At 53.1% G+C, this 23952-nt stretch overlaps 13 protein-coding genes across 13 annotated transcripts; 5 read left to right on the top strand and 8 right to left on the bottom strand.

The window, feature by feature from the left end:
- Positions 1-37: 37 nt before the first annotated feature.
- On the bottom strand, positions 38-712 carry CLAFUR5_10103 (uncharacterized protein; the record flags this gene model as incomplete). Its single annotated transcript, XM_047909251.1, has 2 exons — positions 38-560; positions 609-712. The coding sequence occupies 2 exons, from the start codon at positions 710-712 to the stop codon at positions 38-40; spliced, it is 627 nt and encodes a 208-aa protein (XP_047764399.1).
- Positions 713-892: 180 nt separating this feature from the next.
- Positions 893-3477, bottom strand: CLAFUR5_10102 (uncharacterized protein; the record flags this gene model as incomplete). The annotated part of the gene is made up of 4 exons (XM_047909250.1): positions 893-1956; positions 2013-3244; positions 3293-3368; positions 3417-3477. The coding sequence occupies 4 exons, from the start codon at positions 3475-3477 to the stop codon at positions 893-895; spliced, it is 2433 nt and encodes an 810-aa protein (XP_047764398.1).
- A 794-nt stretch (positions 3478-4271) lies between these two features.
- CLAFUR5_10101 (Carbonyl reductase [NADPH] 1) lies at positions 4272-5223 on the top strand (the record flags this gene model as incomplete). The annotated part of the gene is made up of 2 exons (XM_047909249.1): positions 4272-4335; positions 4412-5223. The coding sequence occupies 2 exons, from the start codon at positions 4272-4274 to the stop codon at positions 5221-5223; spliced, it is 876 nt and encodes a 291-aa protein (XP_047764401.1).
- Positions 5224-5338: 115 nt separating this feature from the next.
- On the bottom strand, positions 5339-6358 carry CLAFUR5_10100 (uncharacterized protein; the record flags this gene model as incomplete). The annotated part of the gene is made up of 3 exons (XM_047909248.1): positions 5339-5483; positions 5537-6272; positions 6328-6358. The coding sequence occupies 3 exons, from the start codon at positions 6356-6358 to the stop codon at positions 5339-5341; spliced, it is 912 nt and encodes a 303-aa protein (XP_047764400.1).
- Positions 6359-7139: 781 nt separating this feature from the next.
- CLAFUR5_10099 (uncharacterized protein) lies at positions 7140-8300 on the bottom strand (the record flags this gene model as incomplete). The annotated part of the gene is made up of 3 exons (XM_047909247.1): positions 7140-7682; positions 7730-7901; positions 7954-8300. 3 exons carry the CDS (start codon positions 8298-8300, stop codon positions 7140-7142), a joined length of 1062 nt encoding a protein of 353 aa, XP_047764639.1.
- A 114-nt stretch (positions 8301-8414) lies between these two features.
- On the bottom strand, positions 8415-8941 carry CLAFUR5_10098 (uncharacterized protein; the record flags this gene model as incomplete). The annotated part of the gene is made up of 2 exons (XM_047909246.1): positions 8415-8443; positions 8497-8941. The coding sequence occupies 2 exons, from the start codon at positions 8939-8941 to the stop codon at positions 8415-8417; spliced, it is 474 nt and encodes a 157-aa protein (XP_047764638.1).
- A 574-nt stretch (positions 8942-9515) lies between these two features.
- On the top strand, positions 9516-9707 carry CLAFUR5_10097 (uncharacterized protein; the record flags this gene model as incomplete). Its single annotated transcript, XM_047909245.1, has 1 exon — positions 9516-9707. The coding sequence occupies one exon, from the start codon at positions 9516-9518 to the stop codon at positions 9705-9707; it is 192 nt and encodes a 63-aa protein (XP_047764822.1).
- A 1205-nt stretch (positions 9708-10912) lies between these two features.
- Positions 10913-13270, top strand: CLAFUR5_10096 (uncharacterized protein; the record flags this gene model as incomplete). Its single annotated transcript, XM_047909244.1, has 1 exon — positions 10913-13270. One exon carries the CDS (start codon positions 10913-10915, stop codon positions 13268-13270), a length of 2358 nt encoding a protein of 785 aa, XP_047764821.1.
- Positions 13271-13692: 422 nt separating this feature from the next.
- Positions 13693-14535, top strand: CLAFUR5_10095 (uncharacterized protein; the record flags this gene model as incomplete). Its single annotated transcript, XM_047909243.1, has 3 exons — positions 13693-13727; positions 13794-13988; positions 14082-14535. 3 exons carry the CDS (start codon positions 13693-13695, stop codon positions 14533-14535), a joined length of 684 nt encoding a protein of 227 aa, XP_047764641.1.
- Positions 14536-14734: 199 nt separating this feature from the next.
- On the bottom strand, positions 14735-15575 carry CLAFUR5_10094 (Multidomain esterase; the record flags this gene model as incomplete). The annotated part of the gene is made up of 2 exons (XM_047909242.1): positions 14735-15450; positions 15506-15575. The coding sequence occupies 2 exons, from the start codon at positions 15573-15575 to the stop codon at positions 14735-14737; spliced, it is 786 nt and encodes a 261-aa protein (XP_047764640.1).
- Positions 15576-17477: 1902 nt separating this feature from the next.
- CLAFUR5_10093 (uncharacterized protein) lies at positions 17478-18110 on the top strand (the record flags this gene model as incomplete). The annotated part of the gene is made up of 1 exon (XM_047909241.1): positions 17478-18110. One exon carries the CDS (start codon positions 17478-17480, stop codon positions 18108-18110), a length of 633 nt encoding a protein of 210 aa, XP_047764826.1.
- A 940-nt stretch (positions 18111-19050) lies between these two features.
- CLAFUR5_10092 (TATA-box-binding protein) lies at positions 19051-19921 on the bottom strand (the record flags this gene model as incomplete). The annotated part of the gene is made up of 2 exons (XM_047909240.1): positions 19051-19338; positions 19445-19921. The coding sequence occupies 2 exons, from the start codon at positions 19919-19921 to the stop codon at positions 19051-19053; spliced, it is 765 nt and encodes a 254-aa protein (XP_047764825.1).
- Positions 19922-22269: 2348 nt separating this feature from the next.
- Positions 22270-23843, bottom strand: CLAFUR5_10091 (Succinate--hydroxymethylglutarate CoA-transferase; the record flags this gene model as incomplete). Its single annotated transcript, XM_047909239.1, has 5 exons — positions 22270-22481; positions 22550-23103; positions 23155-23529; positions 23604-23635; positions 23685-23843. The coding sequence occupies 5 exons, from the start codon at positions 23841-23843 to the stop codon at positions 22270-22272; spliced, it is 1332 nt and encodes a 443-aa protein (XP_047764824.1).
- Between the last annotated feature and the right edge of the window lie 109 nt (positions 23844-23952).

Here is a 23952-nt window from a genome sequence, read left to right as displayed (position 1 = left end):
GTGTAGATGAGGAGCCCTATGCAGCAATCCTTCCCATTCATACCATTCGCAGCATCATCATCGCACATGCTATAATAAGCAATAAGGCGAGCAGACCATGCCTGGGACCATGGTCTTGAACAGCTTCGCCTGCAACCTCAGGCTCGTTACCGACTTCTTCCACGGCAGCCGTCTTCGCGTTCGCTGGCAACAGCTTCATGATATCCTCCGTCACCCTCTCATCGCCTTCTTTCACATACCACTCCATAAGCACTCGCTTCACCTCCGCAGCAGGACAGGCATAGGCCGTAAGTATAGATGACGCGAGTCCCAAAGTGTCGCTCGCCAGACTTCCGAAGTCCCCGACGTCCTGAGCGCAGAGACGAGCCAAAAGAACAGCGCTGATTGCCCGTGTGGCTAAGGTGATACGTTCATCTTTTTCTTGAGACCTCTGTGCTTCTTCCACGTATCCTTCTGCTAGAGTACATAGCGCCTCTGCGATGAGGGCGCAGTCTTGGTCTTGAAGTCGTAGGCGTTCTTGGACTGCATTTCGGATGGCATCGAATGTGGAGAAGGGTTGGCTGTAGTATGTTAGCATCGTCTTGTGTTTCAAGCACTCTGATACTAACGGTGTCCCTGGATCGGTGGCAGATTGTGGAAGTGCAGACATTGCCGAAGAGGTGCGTAGAGAAGACAGACAAGGAGCTTTTGGTTGTTGGATTGGAGATTCCATCGACTTGAACCTTTATATGGCCACTCACACAGGCAAAGCATACAGAGATTGGCAATTGTCTGCATGTCTCGTATCTCTTGTTGAAGTGAAGCACAAACCCAAGCTACAATGAACAACCATGTCCACAATCCATCACGTTTGCGTTTCGTACAGTTCCATGACTTGGTCCTTTGTTGGCTTCTATGCAGCAACGGTCGGCGACAGCAGACTCTGCTCTTGCTTCGCAGCCGCATCCTTGAGCTGTGCTGGCAACTGGACGATTTCATCACCAAGCTCTTCAACCCATTTCTTAGTCTTAGCTCGAGCTCTGTCGCCATCGTTTTTGAAGCGCTCCGTAGTCATAGTCCTGACAGCAGCACTCTGATTGAGCATGAAGCGAATATCGTCAAAGCTCAAGCGCTTCGGAATTGCCAAGACCAGAGACAAGATCAATGCGGCCAGATAAATAGTTGCGAAGATCAGAGCTGGTATAGCGTAGATCCAGTCGTAGGCAAGGCTGCGCTCGTAGTACCATGCAGGCATAGTGACCATTTCCAGATCAGGGCCGTCCGGCTGGGAGAGCACACTTTTTGTGCCGACCACAGCATTGGCCATGAGCTCGACCCAGAGCAGGTTAATGATGTCGCCGACAGAAGAAGCGTTTCTGCTGAGTTGAGCCCACTTCTGGGCGATTGGCCAGTTCGCGTACCCCGTCAATGTTGGGAATGAGTCTGGGAAGTCGAATGAGTAGATAGTACCCAGGGCTTGGAATGGTGCCTTTGCACCAGCAGCGGCGTCACCACCGCGTTCAAACTCAGTGAAAAAGACACTGTCTGAGCCTGTGGGTAGGTATAATTCCGGCCGCTGTAGAGTGAATACGTCGTGGGTCTGGCTTGCGTCCGGACTCACAATGCCCCACAATGGCTGGATCCAGGACGCAGTCCGCCCAGAGTTCTCTACGCCCCATGTCACAGGCATGTCGGAGGCGATGATGGACTCGACCTGGATGTCGCTGAGGCGGCCATGTATGGTTGTGCCATTCGTGCTGAAGCGAACCTTCTTGACAGACGCTTTGATAGCTGATACGCATGCGTAGAGCGGCTGAGTCCAATTCGAGCCTGGTTCAACGTGAGAGTCTATAGCCGCAGGCTGTTCTGCGAGCGAGCCGGCATCAATTCTCCTGCCGGGACCGAGCAGTAGGCCCCCGACCGCACCAGCTTGGGAAATATTGGTGAGCACACCTGACCAACCTAGCACATGCGAATCTGGTGAAGAAGTTAGCGCGAGCTGCATGTGTGTAGGACACTACAGAGTATGTCACCAATGCTCTCAATGTTCTTCAGCGAGCTAGATATATTTGCCCAAGATTCGGTCCAGGATTTGTTCGCGGGAGTTCTAGAATTTAGCATGCTCATATCGAGTGGCAAGTTTGGCGCAGGTCCGTAATACTTGGAGAATTCGCCGAACCGACTTAACGAGATCTGTCGCAGCTCGCGCTGATCGGACGATAGTTCGGACGGTGTATACTTGTCAAGAGGGTATTCTTTCGGTTCATGCTCGTGATCCTCATTATAGCCTTCGTTCAGCAAGCTCTTGAGGAGCCTGTTCGTATAGACTGCAGCATTCCAAGACCTGCCTTGAAGTTTCGGGTCATCTTGGGTATCGTTCAAGGTGAGAATTCGATAATTTTCGTCTCGATCAAAGAGTCCGCCGTGATCCGTCACACGCATTCTTTGCCTATCGAGACGGGAGCTATTTGGTCCCGGTATTGACACATCGTATGAAAGGTTTAGATTGGTGCAATGGGTCTCAGGTGCAAGCCAGAGGATATGCTCCTCCCAACGATGACCGAGCTGATCCGCAGAGCCCAGTGGTATGGTGTGGTTGCGAAATCCGATCCCACGCGTTCCGTCAGACAGGGTTGAAACAATGAGACCATTGACAAGCTGTATGAGATCTTGAGTGGCGAAGTTCTGCGAGAACCTGAAGGAGTCTGTTGTGCGTGGCCGTCCTTCATCAAACCAGGGCTCACTATTACCAGGGTTTGTAGCGTTGTTATAGTTCAGGTAAGAGCGCCATTGAATATCGAAAACGCCGGCGATGGTCGATCCGCCGGCTCGAGTCGCGGCTGAAAACGCGTCGGTGATGTTGTCGGCGATGGTAGTCGACATGAGATCTTGATTCCCTACACCCGCCCACACAGTCCGGTTGCCAACCGTTATCGTGTGATTGTCGGTGTTACCGGGGCATGATACTGCAAGCAAAGAACCGCATCTTCTGTTAGCCATGTATGCTGCTCTGGACCTGGTGGCCTGATTAATCGCAGACTCGTCCACGGCATGTACGAAAAGTGCGTTGTCTTCTTGCTTGAGTATTGTTGTTTCGTGCAAGCCAAGCGGCGTGATAGCAACCGATACCGCGAGGATCCAAGCGACGGCCGTCGACGCTACAGCCAGTGCAGTAATCCGTTTTTGTACCCTTCTCGGTGAAGCCGTATCGGTGCTTAGGAATTTTGGCCACAGCGACTCGTTGATGAGTCGGCCAAAGACCGACCTGATCCATTGTCAATGTAAACACTGTACGCGAAAGCGCGAGCATTACCAAGTCGCTGCGTTAGGTTGACTCTTCAAAGACCTAATGGCAATTATCGATGTCAGCATAGGAAAGCTGAACTTTGCTGCTGCATGTCAGTGTCCACATGCGTGCATAGTACATTGATGCACACCAATGGTAAAGGCAGCGTTGATCAAAGCTGCCGCTTGAGCCACAGAAAGTCCGTGCGCCATCAGGAAAGAACATGCAATCTTTCGATGTGCCTGTATCAGTAAGTCTCTCAGTTGTGCACTGGCGTCAAATCACAAGTTCAATCTGAACAGCAGCCTTCTCGGCATATATGTGAGCTGCATGCTGAAATTGAAGAGCTAAAGAGAATGCTTCAGAACGCTTCACCGGCCTGGTGCAACGTACCGGCAAATTTCCATTGGCTACGTCTCGAACACGACACTGCTCTTGCCCCCGGGTAAAGACGGAGTGGAATGCGACCTAGCCGGTCAGCGAGGATGAGTGGACCAGGTTGGCAGACATCTCGTGTGTGCGCAGCAATGTCTCGCAGTCCTGGGCATGAGTGCTGTTGCACAGGGCGAAGTTCCTTTGCATCCAGCAGCCTCCAAAGAACCACCTGGGAAGCCTGCGTAGCTCCTGAATCCTGCCTTTGGGCGTCATGGATTTTCGGTGGATGGTCTCTGAATTGGTGCGATGATGGCTTGAATGAGGCAATGCTTCACAAGCGGTGTCGAGAAAGCATGGTATCAGCGGCACCGCTCAAGCTCGTTGTCGGCAGGTCACCTTCTGCGATCTCAATGCGCGTATGTCGATGGATTATGATGATGTTAATGTGGTTACGTCTGTACTGTTCAAGGAGGTGATGTCTGGAAAGCACGCCTCCCTGATCCTGGTGGAGATCTCCACAGCGCGTCAAGTTCGTGTCATGCCATGACGATTCGACATTTGTGATCGTCTTTCGCCAAACATATATGCCCACAAGTCTCACAATGTTGACAACCACTGCTAATCATACAATATGGCTGTTCAATCTCGCATTGCCGCCGTAACAGGTGCCAACAAGGGCGTTGGTCTCGCCATTGGTAAGGAGATATTCCCGATAGCATATCGACTCTTCCTCGACCACCGAAAGACCACCCACTAACATGACTCCGCCAGTCCGACAACTCGCCCTCCAATACCCTACCTCGCCATTGAATTCGGGCCCCTTCCTAATCTACCTCACCGCCCGCTCCCCCGAACGCGGCCAAGAAGCCCTCAACACCCTCACCTCCGACCCCCAATTCAAAGACGCCGGCGTCCTCTCCCAACATGGCGGCGACACAACCATCAAGTACCACGCCGTGGACATAGACCAAACAAAATCCGTCCAGGACTTTCGAGATTTCCTGCAGAAAGAGCATTCCGACGGCATCGATATCCTGATCAACAATGCCGGAATCGCAATGGAAGGCTTCGACGCTGGGGTGGTCAAGAAGACATTACAGACGAACTATTTCGGTACATTGGAGATATGCCAGAGTCTGCTGCCGTTGATAAGGGAAGGGGGCAGGTTGGTGAATGTCAGCAGTATGAGTGGGAAACTCAACAAGTATTCAGATGAGATTCGCGAGGCGTTCTTGGCTGCGGCGAAGAAGGATGTGCCCGCCGTTACGGCGATCATGCAGCAGTTCCAGAAGGCCGTCGAGGCAGGGCAGGAGAAAGAGGAGGGGTTCCCGAGTATTGCATATGGTGTTAGTAAAGCTGGTGAGACGGCTTATACCAAAGCATTGGCATTGGAGGGGAGCTGGAGGAAGAAGAATATTTTGATCAATGCGTGTTGTCCGGGATATGTCAATACGGATATGACGAAGGGAAGGGGAAGGAAGACGCCGGATCAAGGAGCGCAGACGCCGGTTATGTTGGCGTTGCAGGACATTGGAGGCAAGACCGGAGAGTTTTGGCAGCATGAGGAGGTCATTGAGTGGTGAAGAACATCACCGTTGACGGCAGCTTGGGAGACAGGATGGCATTGTATCGTGAAAAGTGGCATTACGAACTGATCTATGATCTACATCGAGCTTGCGTCTCCCTCGACAATCGCATTCAGTCGACAACAGCATTCGCATCACGAACGAGATATCCCACTCTGGGGAAGTGCAGCCTCACACCATCCTTGAGCTCCAGCACAATCTCCTCATCACTGAGTCCGACAAGCTTCCCCGCTTGTGGATATGCGCCTGCCTTGGTGCTACACAATATCAGTAACAACTCAAAACATCACCATCACTCAGCAGCACTTACTCAAAGCTCTCCACGTTGACCCTTGTCCCCGCCTGCAGTCCAGTGGGATCATCCTTCGCAATCCCAATCTCCTTCGCCGTATACTGCGCCCCTCGAATACTCGCATGCGTATCCTCCGCACTGATCTCCGGCGCAGTAACATCCGGCATGCTCTCAATCCACTTCCACACCCTCGGGAACTTATCCTTACCAACACCCGCATCCTTGTCAACACCCAAATACTTAAACGCCCACCTCACCGGCCAGACCGCCTCGATATCCGCCAAGCTGATATTGGCACCGTTGATGAAAGGACCTCCAGAAAGGAAGAAGTGTTCTTCGATTTGCTTGAGTCGACCCTGGAACTGCGCCAGCGAGGAGGGGCGTGCAGATTTCAAATCAGGTCGTTGGATGGACATGAAATTCACCGCGCCGCGGTCCTTGTTGAATTCTGGGGTCAGCACTTCTGCTGGAATGAGAAGGCACACGTCCGAGAAGACATTATCGCCCCACTCCTTGAAGGCCTTGTCGGCGAGGGAGGTGGGGAGCTTTCCTAGCTGCTCAAGAGCGACCTTGATGACGAGCTCGGAGTCGCAGTAGATGTCCTTGCCGATTGCGAGGAGGGGGATGCGGCGGTATGTGATGTCCAGGGCTTCGAGAGATGGGCGCGGGAGCAGGGCGGGTTGGTCGCATCGTTCGAAGGGGATGCCGGCTGCTTTCAGGACCAATTTGGTCTTTTGGCCGACGGGGGAGAATTCTAGGATATGTTTTAGAGGTGGTAGAGATCGAAGAGTGGCAGGAGAACGATTTACCATAGTCGAAGTGAATCACTTTAGCCGCCATCTTGCTGATCTTCCAAACACCTCAAAATGTATACATCAGAGCAGACCACACATGCGGGCAAACCATGTTTAAGTATCCACATCTTCGCATCTCACACTTAGGTGCCAAACAATCTTGGGGAAAACTGGAAGGGTCCATGGAGCATTTAAACTTCAAGCCATTGGATGATGCCATAGCGGAGGCATCACCAACCACGAATGATACGTCTCCTAGACATCCTTGGTGTCGACATTATTTGGAAAAACAACCAGATGTCGCACAAAGGTGTGGGCTACACTGGTGAGTTCCTGCCGAGATACTTGGGGGGTGAGCTTGGCGGTGGTTTGTGGCCGGTGCGGTCGTCCGGGACCGTGACATGTGCCGAAGTGGGGGCCCCACATCTTAGAAGTCATGGACATATTGACTTCTTGGATGTACCGTTCATAGGCTGCTGCTCTTGGGTCCGATGCGATCGATAGCAACCATGTGCGTGAGCGTCGAATGCGATTCTTTGGGGTTTCGTTGGTCTAGGCGAAGCTCACTGTCTTGAAAGTTGCTAGAGTAGTAGGAAGGGCAGATCGCGGCAGTTTTTCATGTCGGCAGCCAAGAGAAGTCAAGCAACCTACATGGAGTCCGGGGATGTGGGTCCAGCACAGGGCAGGCAAGAACGACTGCATAAATGCAGTAGTCGCTCTGGAACAATGACATCGATGTTTCGTGCTCTCTGTCGAATACATGCACTCAACACATGCGGTAACATAAGCTGCTGACCAGAGGTGTAGAAAACAACGAGAAACCCCAATTATTTCTTAAAGAACTCCTCCCGGCGCGCGAACATGGCATGCTTTCCAGCATACCGCTTCAGCTGCTCCACCGATGCCATCCTCCTCTCCTCAAACAAAGCTCCCAGCAGATCCTTCGTGAACTCCGCATTCCGCCCATCACTTTCATCCTTCATCCAAGCTGGCATGGCAGGTTCTTTGATATGGATTGCCACCATCAACTTTCGAACTGGTGAGCTTTGTGGTGTACCGCCATAGATGAGTTCAACAACTTTCTGGTAGGGATGCTTGGCCCAACGGTCCTGGAGATCTCCTCGCTTCAGCGCTCGCTCGAGTCTCTCCCCCATGTGATCGATAAAGTCCTCTTCTGTTGCATCTGATGGAGAGTTTGGCATGATGTCTTGGACGCAGGCCCGCCTATCTGAGAGATCTGCCATGGCTGATACGACAGCATTGCAGAAGGGGTCGTCTTGATACTTTTCTCCGAAAATGTAGAGCTCCGCGAGGGTTCTCCACTCCAACCCCTGGAGTTCGTTGATGTTGAGATGAAGACCGTTCTCAGGCTGAGAGGCGATCTTGCCACTTGCCAAAAATCGATGTAAAGGTTGACGGTATCTGGTTCGTCGTCTGGGAGTTCGATGCGACCGGTCTTGGCCTCTTTCCACGAGCCTTTGAGCATATTGCAGAAGACGGGAGATGCATGGTGCAGCAGAACTTGTGGCACGAGGAAGGTCCGAGGCCTAGCACTGCCGACAACAATGTCGATGGTTCCAGTATCGAAACTACTTTGCAGTCAGCCATGGAATGTTGATGAAGACCAACTGAACTATTCACCGCCTTGTTTTCAGCGCCCGAGCTCCTTCCGCCATGCAAGCAAGGTCGACGTCTTGTGATGCCCGGAGCTTCATCATAGTTGCGATCTCCTGATCTTCATCTGCCCGCTTTCTCTTCAGCGCGCGGTAGGTGGGCACCGGATTGAACTGACTTCTGTTGACTGCTAGCATGTTATGTGGATGATGGGATGTCATACTGGGAGACTCCCATTCTAATGGTATCATGAGAGGTTCCTGCAGTGATGTGCACGCCGTCACAATCAACGGCTTGCAAATGTAAGCTGTTATAAGTTGCAACGCCCTGGCTCTTGTGTGTGATGCATGTCTTGGAAGTGCTGGTGCAAACATTATCTGTATGTCTCATGGTGTCTGTCATTCTGATTCATTTGCTACTGGTACACAAGTCTGTCGGATCCTACACTGTCAACGCCGTGGAAATGCAAAGCGCGCCTGCCATGCAATCTACGGTTCGCGATCCCGTCCACCTGTACCTGTGTTCATGTCAGCACGTCCTTCACCAAAACGTGGATATGAGTTCTCTTACCTGACCAGAACCCTTTCGAAACCTTATCGTCTTTCGCATCTTCATTGCTCACCTTCTCAGCCGCTTTGTCAGCTCTCTGTGCCATCTCTCTGTTGTGTTCGGCCACATCCTCGGGCTCCTGTCCCTCGGCTGGCGGGTTTGCGCTGAGGATCTTTGGTTGAGGTTTATCAGACGTACTCTTTCCACTTGATGATGATGAGCCAGACTTCTGTGCATCGTTGCTGTCGCTCTTTTGCGAGTCGTTGCTGCCTGACTTATGCTCGTTGCCCTTTTGAGCCACGCTGGGTGGCGGTGGGCCTGGGTGCTCCTTGTCGACGGCGTTGTTGGGTGTGCCAGGCTTGACGGCGCCTGAGCCGTAGTCACCGCTGGCGAAGCGTCGGGCAGCTACATTGAGGCTGGTTGTGCGAGGAGCGGAGCGCAGGAGGCTTGATCGGAAGAGCGACATGATGAGCGTTGTTGAGTTTGTTGTAGTTGTTTTGTTGGCGGGAGAATCCTGAAGCGGCAGTCGATTCAGGCTCGTGTAGCTGTATGGTTAGAGTACGGTTAGAGCTTTGCTTGTCAGAGTGCTGTTCGGGAGAGAGCTTCAAGAAAGATGATGGAGCGGTGACGTTGTAGATATGCAGTTCGCGTCATGTACGCGACTGACCGTTTTGCGCGGTAACCATATCTGGGCGCGTCTTATCTCGCTCTATCTTTCATCAATCATGGTCAGTGTCAACAACATGACTTTGGTGATGGTTTGGAAGTCCGATGATGACGCTGTGAAGTTCAAGACGCGATGTTGCTTCGAGACGACCAGCATTGCTTGTTCTCAACTGCCGAGAAGATGCCGCTCAGGATAGATGCTCCATCTCGCGATTTCATTCGATTTCGCTACTCATCAGAGGGCGATGACTTGAGGGCTTCAGTGGACGAGCGATTCACGAGCACACGATACAATATCTCCACGGAGCAGGCGTCATGCCCTTGCAACCACGAACCGATGTGTGCCATGGCTCAAATCACGGAGGATAGCGAGCATGCTCTACCACCGCCCACAGAAGCGTCAGCGACCGGCCAACGTTAAGGGGATGGCTTCCGCGATGCATGCTAACGCAGAGAACCTGCCTCCTGGTGTCTCCCTCGAATGGCGCGGTCCAGCAGTGCCTTCGAATCATGCCATGAGGTCGAAGCGTATCTACAGCGGAGTCGGAGCCATCAACAAACGTTGACCTCAAGATCACCTCTCCCATTTTCGATAAAACAGCTGCTGAAGCCTCGGCTCAACTACTTGAGGTATCGTTCTTATCTCAGCACTAAGGTTGGCATTTGCAAAGCCTGGATGAACTATCCATCGTGACGACCATGTCCTTTCCTTCCAACTCTACGGTAAGATTCCTAGAGAAGAGCTGACTGAGTCGACTGCAGTCTAAGGGAGCTCGATAGGCGTGGCCTCCAATTTAAATATGGTCCGCTGTAGATGACCCAGCTCGGAAAGCCTTGGATATCACCAGCATCGCCCTGTCCCTGAACCCCCTTCAACACAAGCTCTCCCCTCGCCCGCCCCTATTCCATCGACCGGAAGACGGCGAAGACTCCTGTCGACCAGCCCTGGCAGGTCTTGACCATCTAACGAGTCCAGTTGATCGAACGCAGCTCTGGAGGAAGCACCATACGGCCTTCGGCCATCGATCGGGTCCCTGACGAATCGTCCGATTGAGCCTGTTGATGGGCTGAATGGCCCGGGCATGATTAGGATCCCAGCAGGGACACTCCTTCGATCCGATTGGTTTCGCGAGGCAGTAGGAACGTCGCCGCCGCGCTTTCGCGAACATCGAAGCTGTCGAAAAGTCAGATGACTTAACAACTGCTGGCGAAGGGGTTGAAAGCCCCCAAAGAAGCTAGTGAAGAGTCAGTCACGTCGCATGAGAGCCTCAGCGGGTCTCGAGCTGCGCCGATGGTATCAGCGCTGGCATGTGTGAATGAAGATCAGACTGGAATTCATCACTGCATAGGGACGCGATGATGTCGCGAAACACCCCTTGTATGTATAGCACTGTTGTCACAGCATGTATATAGGTTTTTGACCATTCATATCTGACGAGTCCGTGGGATCTCACTTATGTCGTTGTGCCATGCATGATGCGTGTCTGACGAACAAGGTTGATATTGATATTGATATTGAGGACAATCACGAAAGGCACGCGAGATCAGGCACGCGAGATCTGCCAAGACCGACACAACGTGGCCGCGCTTTCTCTCTCCAATGCAGGATGACGTTCACCTGCCACTTGCGCGACTACTGAAACCTGGAAAGTCTTCGCCCAAACAAACGACATCTTGACACATTGGCTGGACCAACAACGCCGTTACGTACCTAGTCCGCTTCTATATCTCCTTAGCATTGCACATCCTTACCTGTTCCACTTCAAAGTGCATGTCGGAGCAGGACGACACCGGCACGCCGCTGGTAATCATCAAGAAGAAGACAACAGCATCCGCAGACGATCTTGACGTACAATTGCAGCCCATCAAGAAGCGGTCAACATTTCCACGAACTATTAGTGAGCTGGTCACGACCCAGCTGGTACCAGGCGATATGGCTAAGAGTCATGCCTTGTCCACCAACATGGACGTCGACTATGTGATTGTTTTCCGCTCTCCGCCTTCAGAAAAGGTCAAGGCCGCCGCGAGCTTCGAGCAACTCTGTCAAAGACTGGCACAAGTCGGTCTGGCTATTGAAACCCGGAATGGCAAGGAGGACTCCCTGCTGGCCTTCACCAGAGTGGCAAGTGCTGAGCACATGTACGCCGAGATCTACAGAAGTCGTGTCAAGGACTGGATCCATGGTGTACGAGCTGGAGAGCCTGCTACTGACGTTCGAGCCTCTCTCGAGCAAGATCCACTGACTGATGCGGAACGTCTCCGGATCATCTATCAACTCATCACAAACTATGAACAAGATGGCGGAGCTGGCATTCGACCGAAGTCTCGTGAGTGGCCGTATGTGGAAAGCGTGTTCGCGTTGCACGACCATACGTTCAACAAACAGCTTATGACGAAGTGGGCTACTCAGTGGCAGATCCAGACTGAAGATCTTGACAACATTCGGGATCGCTTTGGCGAGAAAGTGGCCTTCTACTTCGCCTTCGAACAGACATACTTCACTTTCCTGTTAGCTCCCGCAGGATTTGGATTCTTCGCCTGGCTAGTGCTAGGCTCCTTCAGCCCGCTGTATGCAATCTTCTCCTGCCTCTGGGCTACTGTCTTCATCGAGTGGTGGAAGCACAAGGAAGGTGATCTTGCCATCAGATGGGGCGTCCGTGGTGTTGGCAACATCGAGAACAAGCGTCACGACTTCCGACCAACCAAGGAGGTCGAGGACCCAGCGACTGGCGAGAAGCAACTCATCTTCCCATGGGAGGACCGTCTCAAGCGCCAGCTCTTGCAGATTCCGTTCGCGATAGCAGCTGTCGTGGTACTGGGTAGTCTCATCCTACTCTGCTTCGCGATCGAGATCTTCATTGGTGAGGTTTACACCGGTCCTGGCAAGTCGATCTTGACGTTCACTCCTACCGTGATCCTAACGACATGCCTACCTCTCCTTAGTGGGGTCATGACGAACCTCGCGAAGCGCCTCAATGACTTCGAGAACTACGAAACAGACTCGAAATATGATCGTCAACACACTGGCAAGCTATTGGTACTCAACTTCATCACATCCTACATGGGAATTATGCTCACGGCATTCGTCTACGTCCCATTCGGCAGCGTCCTGGTGCCATATCTCGATGTCTTTAGTCGACTGTTCGCGGCTAAGCAACACGAACACATGGACGAGAAGGGCACGAAACCAGGTCACTTCACGATCAATCCCGACCGCCTGCGCAAGCAAGTCATCTACTTTGCCGTCACCGCGCAGCTCGTCAACTTTGCCATGGAGGTCGTTGTGCCATACCTGAAGCGTCAAGGCTTTCTCAAGATCAAGGAGATGACTGCCAAGCGCGTTGGTGCTGCTTTACAGTCGCCGCCGTCCGCTGACATGGACGACAACCCAGAAGAGAAAGAGTTTCTCGACCGTGTGCGAAGTGAGGCTGAGCTACCAGCGTACGATGTGTATGAGGATCTCCGCGAAATGATCATCCAATTTGGATACCTCAGCTTGTTCAGTGTCGTCTGGCCACTTGTGCCAGTTAGTTATCTGGTCAACAATTGGTTCGAGCTTCGTGCAGACGCTGTCAAGATCTGCATTGAAATGCAACGCCCAACACCGTGGAGAGCAGACACGATCGGACCATGGCTGGACGCTCTCAGCTTCTTGACCTGGATGGGAAGTATCACAACACCAGCTCTGGCCTACATGTTCTCGAATGATGGCATCGGTCCTGATGGTCGGCCACACGACATCAAGGCTTGGGGTCTTCTGTTGTCCATCTTCTTTAGCGAACACCTGTACCTACTCGTACATGGCGCAGTTGCCAACGCGATCTCCAAGATCGACTCACCAGGCAAGCAGAAGGAGCGCAGAGATCGCTACGAGACTCGTCAGAGACTGGTTCAGGACAGTCTTGCAAAGCTTCCTCAGACACCGAACATGGGCATATACGAGGAGAAGCCAATCACGAGAGAGTCACTGGAGGAAGAGGCCAGGCAGGGAAGTTTGAAGACCTCAACAGCGCTCGAGCGCTTCTGGAACAGACAGAGGAACTGGCGAGAGAGCGCTCAGGTTGGCAAAGGCTTGATCGAGCACAAGATGGACACGAATCAAAGCGAGAAGTCGAAGAAGGAGCTCTGAGGTGGTGGTGGTGTGTAAGAGACCTGAATGACCTGATCATTCAAGAAAGCATCATACCTACATACACTATGGAACACAGAATATCCTGCTAAACAGCTACCAGTCACACTATGTTCTCTCAACTGCGTTATGCAGTGCTGGAGGCTGTCACGGAAAGTACTGGTGTTGATCGCGGAATCATAGGGACAAAGGATTCTGCACTGGTCGTCATTCTCTTGGTCAGTCATTGGAAAGGTTGCCTTGGCATATCACATGGTGAGCCAGTTCCAAGCTGACGCTTCGGCAGGCTTGCCGTGAAGCGCTGCATGATCGGATAAAGTTACGTTGAGCCTGTGACCTGATGCTTACCCATTCACTTCGCCTCTACAAAGAACATCTTCTCTTCAACTCGAGATCCACCTCACGCTCACATAAGCATCATCATGGCAGACAGTATTCGCACCGCAAAGAAGTCGAAGTATGTCGCGCCCATCCCTGCATTCGCCTTAAGATCTCACCCTTGCTGACTATCTTCTCATCGCAGATTCTCGGGCGGCTTCGTCACTGTTGCGGCCGGGACTGGAGACGAACGACAAGAGTTCCACGTGCACGAGGATGTCATCAAGGAGCAGTCGCAATACTTTCGCAAGGCGTTTGATGCGAAGTGCCAGGAGGGCAAGACTCGTGTCATCGAGTTGCCAGAGGATGAGGCCGCCATAGTTGCATGCTACGTGGACTGGTACGTGTTTGCTTGAAAAGAGTGGCTAGTAGTCTCTGGACACTAAACCTCGCGACAACCTCTGAAAGCAGTACTAACCCTCTCAACCCGCAGGTTCTACAGCCACAGCATCTCAATCCCCTCCATCATAGACCTCCCCATACTGTCCGACAAAAGCATCATCATCAACCACCTCCTACGCCTCTACATCTTCGGCGAGAAAATCCAAGACGACGCTTTCTGCAACGAAGCCCTCTGCGCCTCCATGCGCCTCTCCGACGAGAAAGACGAGGAAGGAGCCCGCTGGTTCCCCACCAAGGAGGACGTCGCCATCATCTACGACGGGACCCCCGAGGGGTCCCCGGCGAGGCAACTCATGGTGTATCTGCACGTGCGTTATGGCAGTTCGAGTTGGATTGCTAAGCAGTACGAGGAGAACCATCCGCAGTTTCTTGTGGATCTTTGTAAGGCGCTGTTGGGGAAGGTGCAGGAGTTGGATCGGGAGGATAGTTATGTTGGGTCGCTGTATGATATGCGGCATACGTGGATGAAGAGGTGTAAGAAGTGAAATGTTGTTTTCCGGCTGTGCTCAGGCAACCTGGGGCTGAAAATGGTCCTGGCTGGCATGTCAACTTAAGGGGAATTGGCAGTCAAACAAGCGAGTAAAGTCTTATTCACAGTAGAGCTACCACTGCCATGGTCATACAGGCAAGCAGTACTACGAGGCGGTCTGACCAAACATATACATGTAGACTGCCGGCGTCATTTCATAACTCCGCAGAAGGCTCACACGGAGCTGTAATCCACCCCTTCTCACTCGCCTGCTTCAAAGCCTCGAACCAGAATCCAGCCATGAGCTCATACCTCTTGTCATTGGGGTGCAGATTGTCAATCAGGTTGCTCCCACCAACTCCAATAGACGACATGTCAATCGCGAGGATCTTGCTCCCCTTCGCAGCTCGTTCGTTGAGTATGCCCGATATTGCCGCATTGTACGCTGGTATGCGATCTCTCGTCCCCGGATTACCAGATTGCACGATCTGCGCCACAACCAAGGTGACCTCCGGAATCGCACCCAGAATCTCGTCAACGAGACTAGCCAACCGCTCCGGCGCAGTGTCGTAAGGCTCAGGCGCCGGATCCTTATCCATATCGTTCGTGCCAGCATGAAGTAATACCACATTCGGAAGCAATTTGAAGTCTGGTCGAGCTCCTTCCGCGATCTCGCTGATGGTCCACCCAACGAAGCCATCGTTGGCATTGTTCTCCATGTTTCCGGAACGCTGCGATCCGACGTATGAGACTTGGCTTCCAGCGTCGATTAGAGATCCGAGTAAGTGTAGTCGATATCCATTGCCGTCGGTGCTCTTGAATCCCTGTGTAATCGAATCTCCGACAGCTAGGACTTTCAATGGTATCCCAGGAGCAATTGCTGCTTGACGCGATATGTGACGACTACCGCGTGATCGATCTAAATCTCTTGCTGTATCATGATCATTAGACGCGCACTTGTGACGTTCAGTGTCCTCTCCGCCTACCACCGGAACACGTCGAGACTGCGGATGCCAGTGCCGCCAGCATACCGCTCCAGCCCATGCGGAACATCATGGCTGCCTTTCGCCGGGACCTACTCCAGCTCGTGAGGCAAAATGACCAAAACACCCAACATGAAGAAGGACAACCTCGGCATCTTATATAGAACTCCTGCAATGTCCGATAAGGCACCGTGCAAGGTACGATCCGATGCGTCGCCGATTGTCTCACGCAAGGTGATGCTCCTACTGGGCGTGTTCCCGATCAAGAAGTGATGCCTAGAGTCTGGATGGTATTCTGCTACCGGTGGCCTGCGATCTTATGTCGCCATTCTGCTCTTCTCGTCGGGGCTGGTAGCCTCGAGGAATGTCTCCATCTTGTACTTAGTAGGAAGAGCGGCTTTCTTCAATCTGGGGATGATCATGTCGCAGATCCTGCATACCTCCTTGCTTTGGCCTGGTACTGATGACAAGATCGAGACTCAAGGCATGCGTATGCAAATGGAAAGAAGCAAGAACATCCATTGGGTATTGAGTATCAGGAAGTCTCTCACAATGCATGGCACTCATATACAACATCGTGGCTTTTCCGACGTAACAGGACCTCGTTCAGTAGTGTGCATGCAATAGATTGCTTCCCAGAAGAAAAAATGTGCTGTTGGCGGTTGTGAACCTCCAAAGGTAAGCGTAGCGGAGTGGAGCTCTCTACCAACCCTTCTAGACTGCAAAGTAGCGTGCGATCCACGCTGCCCCTACCCGACGTACAGTGCTTATTATACGACGACATAGGCGTTAGCGACGAGTATATGTTTGCGAGTTCGCCAACAGGCACAGTGCGGTGGGTCACGTGACCCTAGAACTTGAGAGTTGACCAATCAGAGCGGGCGCCAAGGCTAGTTGAGGGCTGGTATAGAGCTTCACTCCCTCGCTGACGCCTCACCTACGCCACAAGCTTCGCCGCACCCCAGCAATCGCCGCACCCCAGTGACTTTTTATCATCAACACCACCAATATTGCTCATATCAACTTGATTCTTTTCCCAATGTGTTTGCAGCTATCTGTTTCCATATTCTGCATACTCATATCGCGTAAAAACACGTTGTGTTGCCGAGAGGTTGGTGTTGACGCTTCGGCATGGGATTTTGGTGAGAGCCCCACCAAAGCTTCATGCGCCCGTGTCGAGATTCACGCGTTTCTTGCTTTCTCACCACCTCACCACATACAACAACACACCATGGAGCCCACTATAGTGCCCACAGGCTCTCAAATTCTGTACTCGCGATGCTATTCTGAGCAATTTGAGCTACATATCGTGTATTTTGAGCGTGCGTGGCAATTGATACAAGCCAGCAACACCATGTGTCGGAACGCGAGAATCCGAGCTGGGGTGCGGCGATTGCTGGGGTGCGGCGAAGCTTGTGGCCTCACCTACGTACTCGCAAGCTCGTACTCCGGTGTGGCTAGCGCTCGGTCGCTACGCTTAAACATGGCACTGAGGGTAACTTCTTTTCCGAATAATCCTTGCGGCCGGTCAAGGCTTGTCCGGCTCTTATTGCCGAGCACTTTGATGGACCGTCCCCGACGATACCGAGCTGCTCATCAATATCTCACCCCAGCCCGTCAACTTCCAGCGTCCATGCCAAGTACATGTATACCATACTTGGCATAGTTACGCGTCTCCTGCAGGATACTTACACGGCATTGCCACGGAAAAGTATTTTCTGCCTGCTGACTCTCACAAGGATGGCGTATACCGTCTCCGCGGCCGGAAACCTGCAGAGTATATGCAGTGCGACGTCCTCGGGAGCCGTGATGCATGAACTCTTCTTACCTGCAGGCTGATTTCTGTGCTATGGACCGAACATGATTTGAATGAGAAACGGGTAACGAGTACATGACTGGAGGCGAAATCTTGTGAATCTTTCGGAAGTTGGAAGTGATTCTCGATCTTGGAATAAGACTTCGGGATTCAGACGACATGTCGCGAACACGCTGGCTCCTCGCAACGCTCCTGGCCCTGTCAAGCACAGCACTATCGATCGACAACACAACCATGACCATGACCCTCTCCCCACCCAACACCCCATCCTGCGGCACCCAAGATACCACCTCAAACGAAGCGATAACCTTCTCCCTCACCAACACCCCCACAACCCCCCACTGCTTCAACCTCAACAGCACCTTCACTCACCCAAACACCACAGTCCCCAACTTCACCTACACACTAACCGGAACCTCCTCCTTCGACTACAGCCTCAACTACTCCCAAATCTCCTACTCCCAACCCGCATCCACCTCTACCAACCTAACCTTGAAAACCTACAACGGCCTAGACTGCAACCAAGTCGCCGAATCCGATGGTCTGATCGAACCCTGGACCGAGTGGACTTGTAGTACTCCTTCCTCGGGGGACGGGGAGTGTACGACGCTGCCGTACTCGGTGCGGAGTTTTGAGATCCGGCCGGTGGGTGAGAGGGAAAGAAGGAGTGGGATGGAGTGTGTGGTTGCTGCTGCGTATGGGAAGGAATCTGCCGCCTCGGGGAGGGTGAAGGTGGCGGGTTGGGGAGTGGTGGGAGTAGCGGTGGGAGTTGTGGTGGTGATGTGTGGGTAATGGGCTGGTGATGGGCTGGGCTGGGCTGTGGGTGATGTCTGAAGGGACTTATGAGCGTGCTGGAGTTGTGGATGTGTTTGGCATGCTAAAGATGAGATGATGCCCAACGGCACTTATGTTGAGTGGTGGGCATTGGGCGTCAAGGACCACTGGGGTGGTTGCGTGCTAAAGTTCACCTTCTCCATCGGTTCCATGAGATAAGGAGCAGATGATGAAGGATAGTCATGCACAGGCATGGTTGGGAAGCGCTGGGAACGCTATGGGTACACTGCCTGCCACCTGAGTCGCCGCAGAAGCAGTTCTGAGGAGGAAGGCAGGCGATGCAAGGGTTGCAACGTTTGCAGCGATGACAACATGGTCGGCATACAGGCAATCACACCAGGGCGACGACGATTTGCAACAGTGACGGGCTACGCCGGTCATGCACGCCTAAGGGAGCCACATGAAACTCGAAGAGGTGAATGAAACTACTGGCATTGGAGATGTGATCTACCAAGTAAGCCGTATTCATTCCATACCAACGCTTCTTGCTCGCATCCCATCGGCTATTCGAAGCCCGCCGATGCTGTCTGCCACACCTTTCCATCTAGTATCATCAGCCTTGGGAACTCTCTTATAGAGCTCAATCGCACGCTGCAGCCATCTTTATGCTGCGGCCAAGCATGCCGATCTAATCGGACCTCGCTGTGAGTCCGTGAAGTAGTTGGATGTCGACTGTTTCCGGTAACGCCGTCGCTGATGCAGTGAAGTTGTAAAAAGCAAGTAATGAAGTCAGTGACCCAGTGGGTCACAATCGTGTGCAGTGACTGATCTGTGTTTAATGTCGTAGCCAGTGTGCGTTGACCTTTCGGTCGTGAGGTGGCATCAACCTCTGTTGGTACATTGTGGTGATACAGGATGCCTTAGTGGTTGGTCGAGTTGTTGTCTCAAGCCGAGAGGTTTAGGTCTTGCGGAAGTCGGAGAGAACAGGGTATATGAGCTCAAAGGCTTGGTAGATCTCCTCTCGGACCTTGGCACCGGTGAGGACGATCTTGCCCGACACGAAGATGAGGAGCACAATCTTGGGCTTCATCATGCGGTAGATGAGACCTGGGAAGAGCTCAGGCTCGTAAGATGAGAACATGTGATGGCGGCTTGCAAGACCCTCCAGTCGGATGGGGAACTTGATGTCGCAAGAGCCGACGATGTTCTGAATCTTGAAGTCGGTGAACTTGGCGTTGAAACCGAGCTGCAGTCAGAATGTTAGCACATGATATGAAAAGTGGACAGGAGCGGCTTCAGAAGTCGAGCGACAAGTGAAATACCACGACCTGACATGCATTTCATGTGCCTACCTTTTGGATGATGCGCGCATACTTGCGGCTAGCCAGCTTCGAATCATCTTCCGACTTTGCACCAGTGACGACCATCTTGCCGGATGCGAAGATCAGAGCAGTGGTCTTGGGCTCGCGAATGCGCATGATGACAGCGGCGAAACGCTTTGGGTTGTACTCGGCGTTACGTGCGTGCAGTGCAATGGTCTTGAGGTCCAAGCGGCAGTCGAGGTTGACAGTTGCGACAATGTTCTGCAGTGTTGGCACAATACCACTCACACCGGTATTCGCCTGAGCTGTCGCAGGAGTCGCGGCAGGTGTGACCACACCTTGTTGCTGCTGCTGTCCATTTGGTGCGCCTGGCTTCTGCGTTTGCGAGCCGTTCTCGGAGGGTGGTGTCAGTTGCGACGGTGGCACGTTGCCATACGAGAGACTGCCCGGTCCGGTGAACTGCTTCGCTTCGGCGGCGTTGGTCGGGGTGTAGATCATGGTATCCATGATGGCGGTGAGGTGAGATGTGGTTGTGCGCGGTTATGCGACACTGGTTGCGATCAGGTGGCAAGCGCGCGCTGTCGCAATCTGAGGCGGAGGTGCTGAGATATTTGAGATGCGCAGATCGCTCTAGTAAAAGGGTCCGCGCGGTCGGTAAGGACGGCGATGGTGGCGCGGGAGGCTGTGGTGTGGATGGCAAGAGTATCGCTGGCCTGCAGTCCCGCCCTCGCCGACGTTGTGTGGTTGTGTGGTTGTGTGGTTGTGTGGTGGTGGGTGTTGGGGAGAGGGCCGGGTTTGAAAGAATCGCGCTGGAGTAGGCAGCTCGCCAAGCCCCTCGTGACCTGTGACTTCCGGATTCGCGACAAAGAGAGTGCTTTCCGTCAAAGTGAACGCAATTAACTGGAAATCGTGAGTCGTTAGACCGTGAGACCGATGCTTCGATTCTTCACACTACGTAAGGGCACGTTTGTGCGAGATATGGTCGGGTGTGGTGGGTGGAGACCGTAGGAGAGACTTTTCGACCGCGGCTGGGCCGTAGATCGAGAGGGCGAGGAGCGGCCTTTATGTAGTCCGCGCCAGCTGGCCTGTGCGGCAGATACCTGGCGCTAAGCTGAGTTTGCAGGGATTTCCGTCGCCCCTTTTCCACAGTGACGTTGCCATCGTGTCGCGTTCTGCAAACACTGTGAATGCTGCCATCGCTGCATATTCAATCTGTTTGAAGCACACTGCACTATACCGCACGACACTGCCTGGCCGTCCTCCATGAACGATACCGACCGATAAAACGCGACGCGAGACCGTTGCTCCTTCACCAGCCGCGAGCTCCTCAAGGGCTATGACTCACGACTCACCACTACCGTGGCGCGACAACTGTCAAGAAGAGACGGCGAAACAGCGACAACATTGAATGTGATACAGAGCTGCATACATGTACAGTGCATGTCAGCACATACACAACATTACCCTCATCATGCATTGCTTTACAGTATATGCATGCTGAGCAGGTAGTGATGGCATCCTCGCATCTGCTCTCCACAAGTTGTGATGCTATCGCGCTATCAACGGCGGACGGAAGAGGCAACCCACTTGCGCCGCGCGTTTGTCCCCCGGATCTGACATCTGTCGCCCTGCTGCACTGTCGCATATCGATCATTCCACATGCACACTGCATCGCCACATGTAAAGCTGTTCGAGAGCACTCGATCGTGTCGCATGCGCTTGCCGAGAGCTTTACGATCACTGTGGGTCCGACATCACAAGCAAAGCTGATGACAGCTTTTCACTTTTAGGCGCTAGCAATCCTGCGACTCTGATTCGACAGACCGGTCTGGTAGCCCTCTCCGGCCACGGCGCCGTCTCGCTCATCCCGTCTTCGCACCACTGTGGCATTCCACTCCTGAGCTACTCATCCGATTCCAAGCGTGAACGGCAATACTGTACCCGCGCCCCACCGAGGCAGCGACACTGGAATGCGTTGCTTGTGATGCCAGCAGAAGAGGCGGCAGCAATACGATTCTTGGCCGATATTGTGGAAGATGGCAGCCAAGCAAAAAGCTTTGCATGCCTCAGGATTTGGGCGCGCGCAACCTGGGCCACGACTTAGATATCAGTGTCAGACGTACCGCACACACGATCGCGAACAGTAGCGACTGTGGACGCATCTTCGACATCGCTCTCGAACTCGGACAGAGACATCCCGCATCTGGCAGTCGATTCAGGAAATTCCTGCACACCTTCTTGAACGATCTTATCCCGCACAGCGATGCACTCGGACATCCGCGCTGGACAGTGTCGATACTTTGCAACGCATGCGCCAACTCATGCGACACTCACATGTCCGACGTCAGAGCAAACCATTTTTTGCCTGCTAACCTTTCTTCTTCACCGAGCCGATCAGCCGGCCGAGTATCAGCCTTACGGAACAGCAGAATCGGACAATGCGTGACGCGAGTAGATCTTACCCATCTCAAGGTTTTGCTTGGGAGACATGGATCTCCCCAGGCGTGCCAGGTCTTCGGTAAGTCGGGTGACATCTTGTGAGATTCTCGTCACTGCGGCAAATGCTTTGCTCTAGTAACGAGATACATCGGCCTGTAAGTGCTGAACTACAGACCAGCGAGCGGCCAGACGTATCGCTCAGTCTTCATCGATCATACTGCTACTCCCAGCAGTAGATCGGAGAAGGCTTCCACAACATACCCTGCACCATCAGCTCTGCAGTGTAACATTGTCTGCAGTGCAACTTCATCGCCCAGCCGTGGCACCCTGCGTATCACAATTGATCTCAACAAACAAACGCACACACCACAATCGCGCAACAATACCTCGTTTGCTACGACGTTCCTCCACATCCACTACGAGACCACCCCATCCTTCTTCAACGCTTCAATCTCCCCCGACTCCATCCCCAGCAGTCCCGATAATACTTCATCGGTGTGTTGGCCCAGCGTCGGCGGCGGTGTGCGGATACTGGGTTTCGATTCTGAGAATTTCACGGGAGGGCTGACGAGTTTCATGGGGCCGCAGGAGGGGTGGTGCACTTCTGTTACCATGTTGCGGTGCTGGGCTGGGAGGGGTGTGGTTAGCATTTGGTAAAGTGGTAGGGGAAGCGAGTGAAGGGTGATGGGAACTTACTGTGTTCGTGCTCCAATGTCGCTTTGACATCGTTGATAGGCGCATATGGCATACCGCTGCCTTCGAAGACGTCGAGCCATTCCTGAGTGGTTTTGGTGGCAGTGATAGCCTCGATCATATCCTCCAACTCATCCCGCCGACTAACTCGATCTGCATTCGTCCTATACCTCTCATCACTCGCCCACTCGGGCTTCCCCAACTTGTCACACAGCACACCAAAAAGCCTATCATTCCCACCCCCCAGCAAAATATCCCCATCCTTCGTCTGGAATCCCTTATAAGGCACGATGGAAGGATGCGCAGTGCCCCAACGGCCACTGTCTGGCTTGCCACTGATGAGACAGGAAGATGCGATGTTGGCGAGCGTGGCAATCTGGCAGTCTGCGAGCGCGACGTCGATGTGTTGGCCCTTGCCGCCGTTCTTGCCGCGGGCGATGAGGGCGGCCATGACGGACTTGGAGGTGTATAGGCCTGTTGTTAGGTCTGTTACTGCTACGCCGACCTTTGCTGGGGGGCCGTCGCGGTGGCCGGTTATGTGCATTAGGCCCATTTCCCTAGTCTGTGTCAGTGAAACGCTGCTTGAGATGGGATCGAGCAGTACTTACGCTTCAACCATGACATCGTAGCCTGCCCTCTTACTGTGCGGTCCAGTCTGGCCGTAGCCTGTTACGCTGGCGTAGATAATGCCTGGGTTGACTTTCGAGACGCTTTCGTAGTCCATGTTGTACTTCTTCAATGCGCCGGGGAGGTAGTTCTCGACCAAAATATCGCAGTCTTTGGCCAACTTGTGAAGAATTTCAACACCTGCTGGGGACTGGAAGGAGAGGCCTATGGATTTCTTGTTGCGGTTGACGGCCAGGAAGTATGCGCTTTCGCCTTGACCTTTCTGGCCGCTTTCTTCTGTGTAGGAGGCATAAGGTGGTCCCCAGGCTCGGGTGTCGTCGCCTCGGGTTGGATGTTCGATTTTGATGACTTCTGCGCTGGGTGTGGGCTTAGCATGTGATTGCCATGCAGCAAGACCTGGAAGTGGTCGTACTGGATGTATTATGCATACCCTAGGTCACCGAGGATTTGTGTACAGTATGGCTACCGAATGTGAGTACAATGCTTCGATCGTCAGGCGAGATCGACCTACACCAGCTAGTACTCTGGTCATATCAAGAACTCTTATGCCAGCCAATGGCAATGCTTCGGCTGGTGTTGCTAGCCATCGTCGTTGCTGTGAAAGTGCTCGGGCCGTGACCTGTGATGATGCTGGACGACTCAAGAGCCGCAAAGACCTTTGCAACGACATTGAAAAGATATGCACAAATGGTCATGCGCACCTTTCAGCTACATTGATATTGAAGCATTCGTTCCTGCATCTCTACAGCCGCCCGGAGTGACCTTCCTCACAAGCGCCT

The sequence above is a fragment of the Fulvia fulva genome, chromosome 7 (genome assembly GCF_020509005.1).
Source record: "Fulvia fulva chromosome 7, complete sequence".
Lineage (NCBI taxonomy): Eukaryota > Fungi > Ascomycota > Dothideomycetes > Mycosphaerellales > Mycosphaerellaceae > Fulvia > Fulvia fulva.
This window is presented reverse-complemented; position numbering and strand designations above follow the sequence as displayed.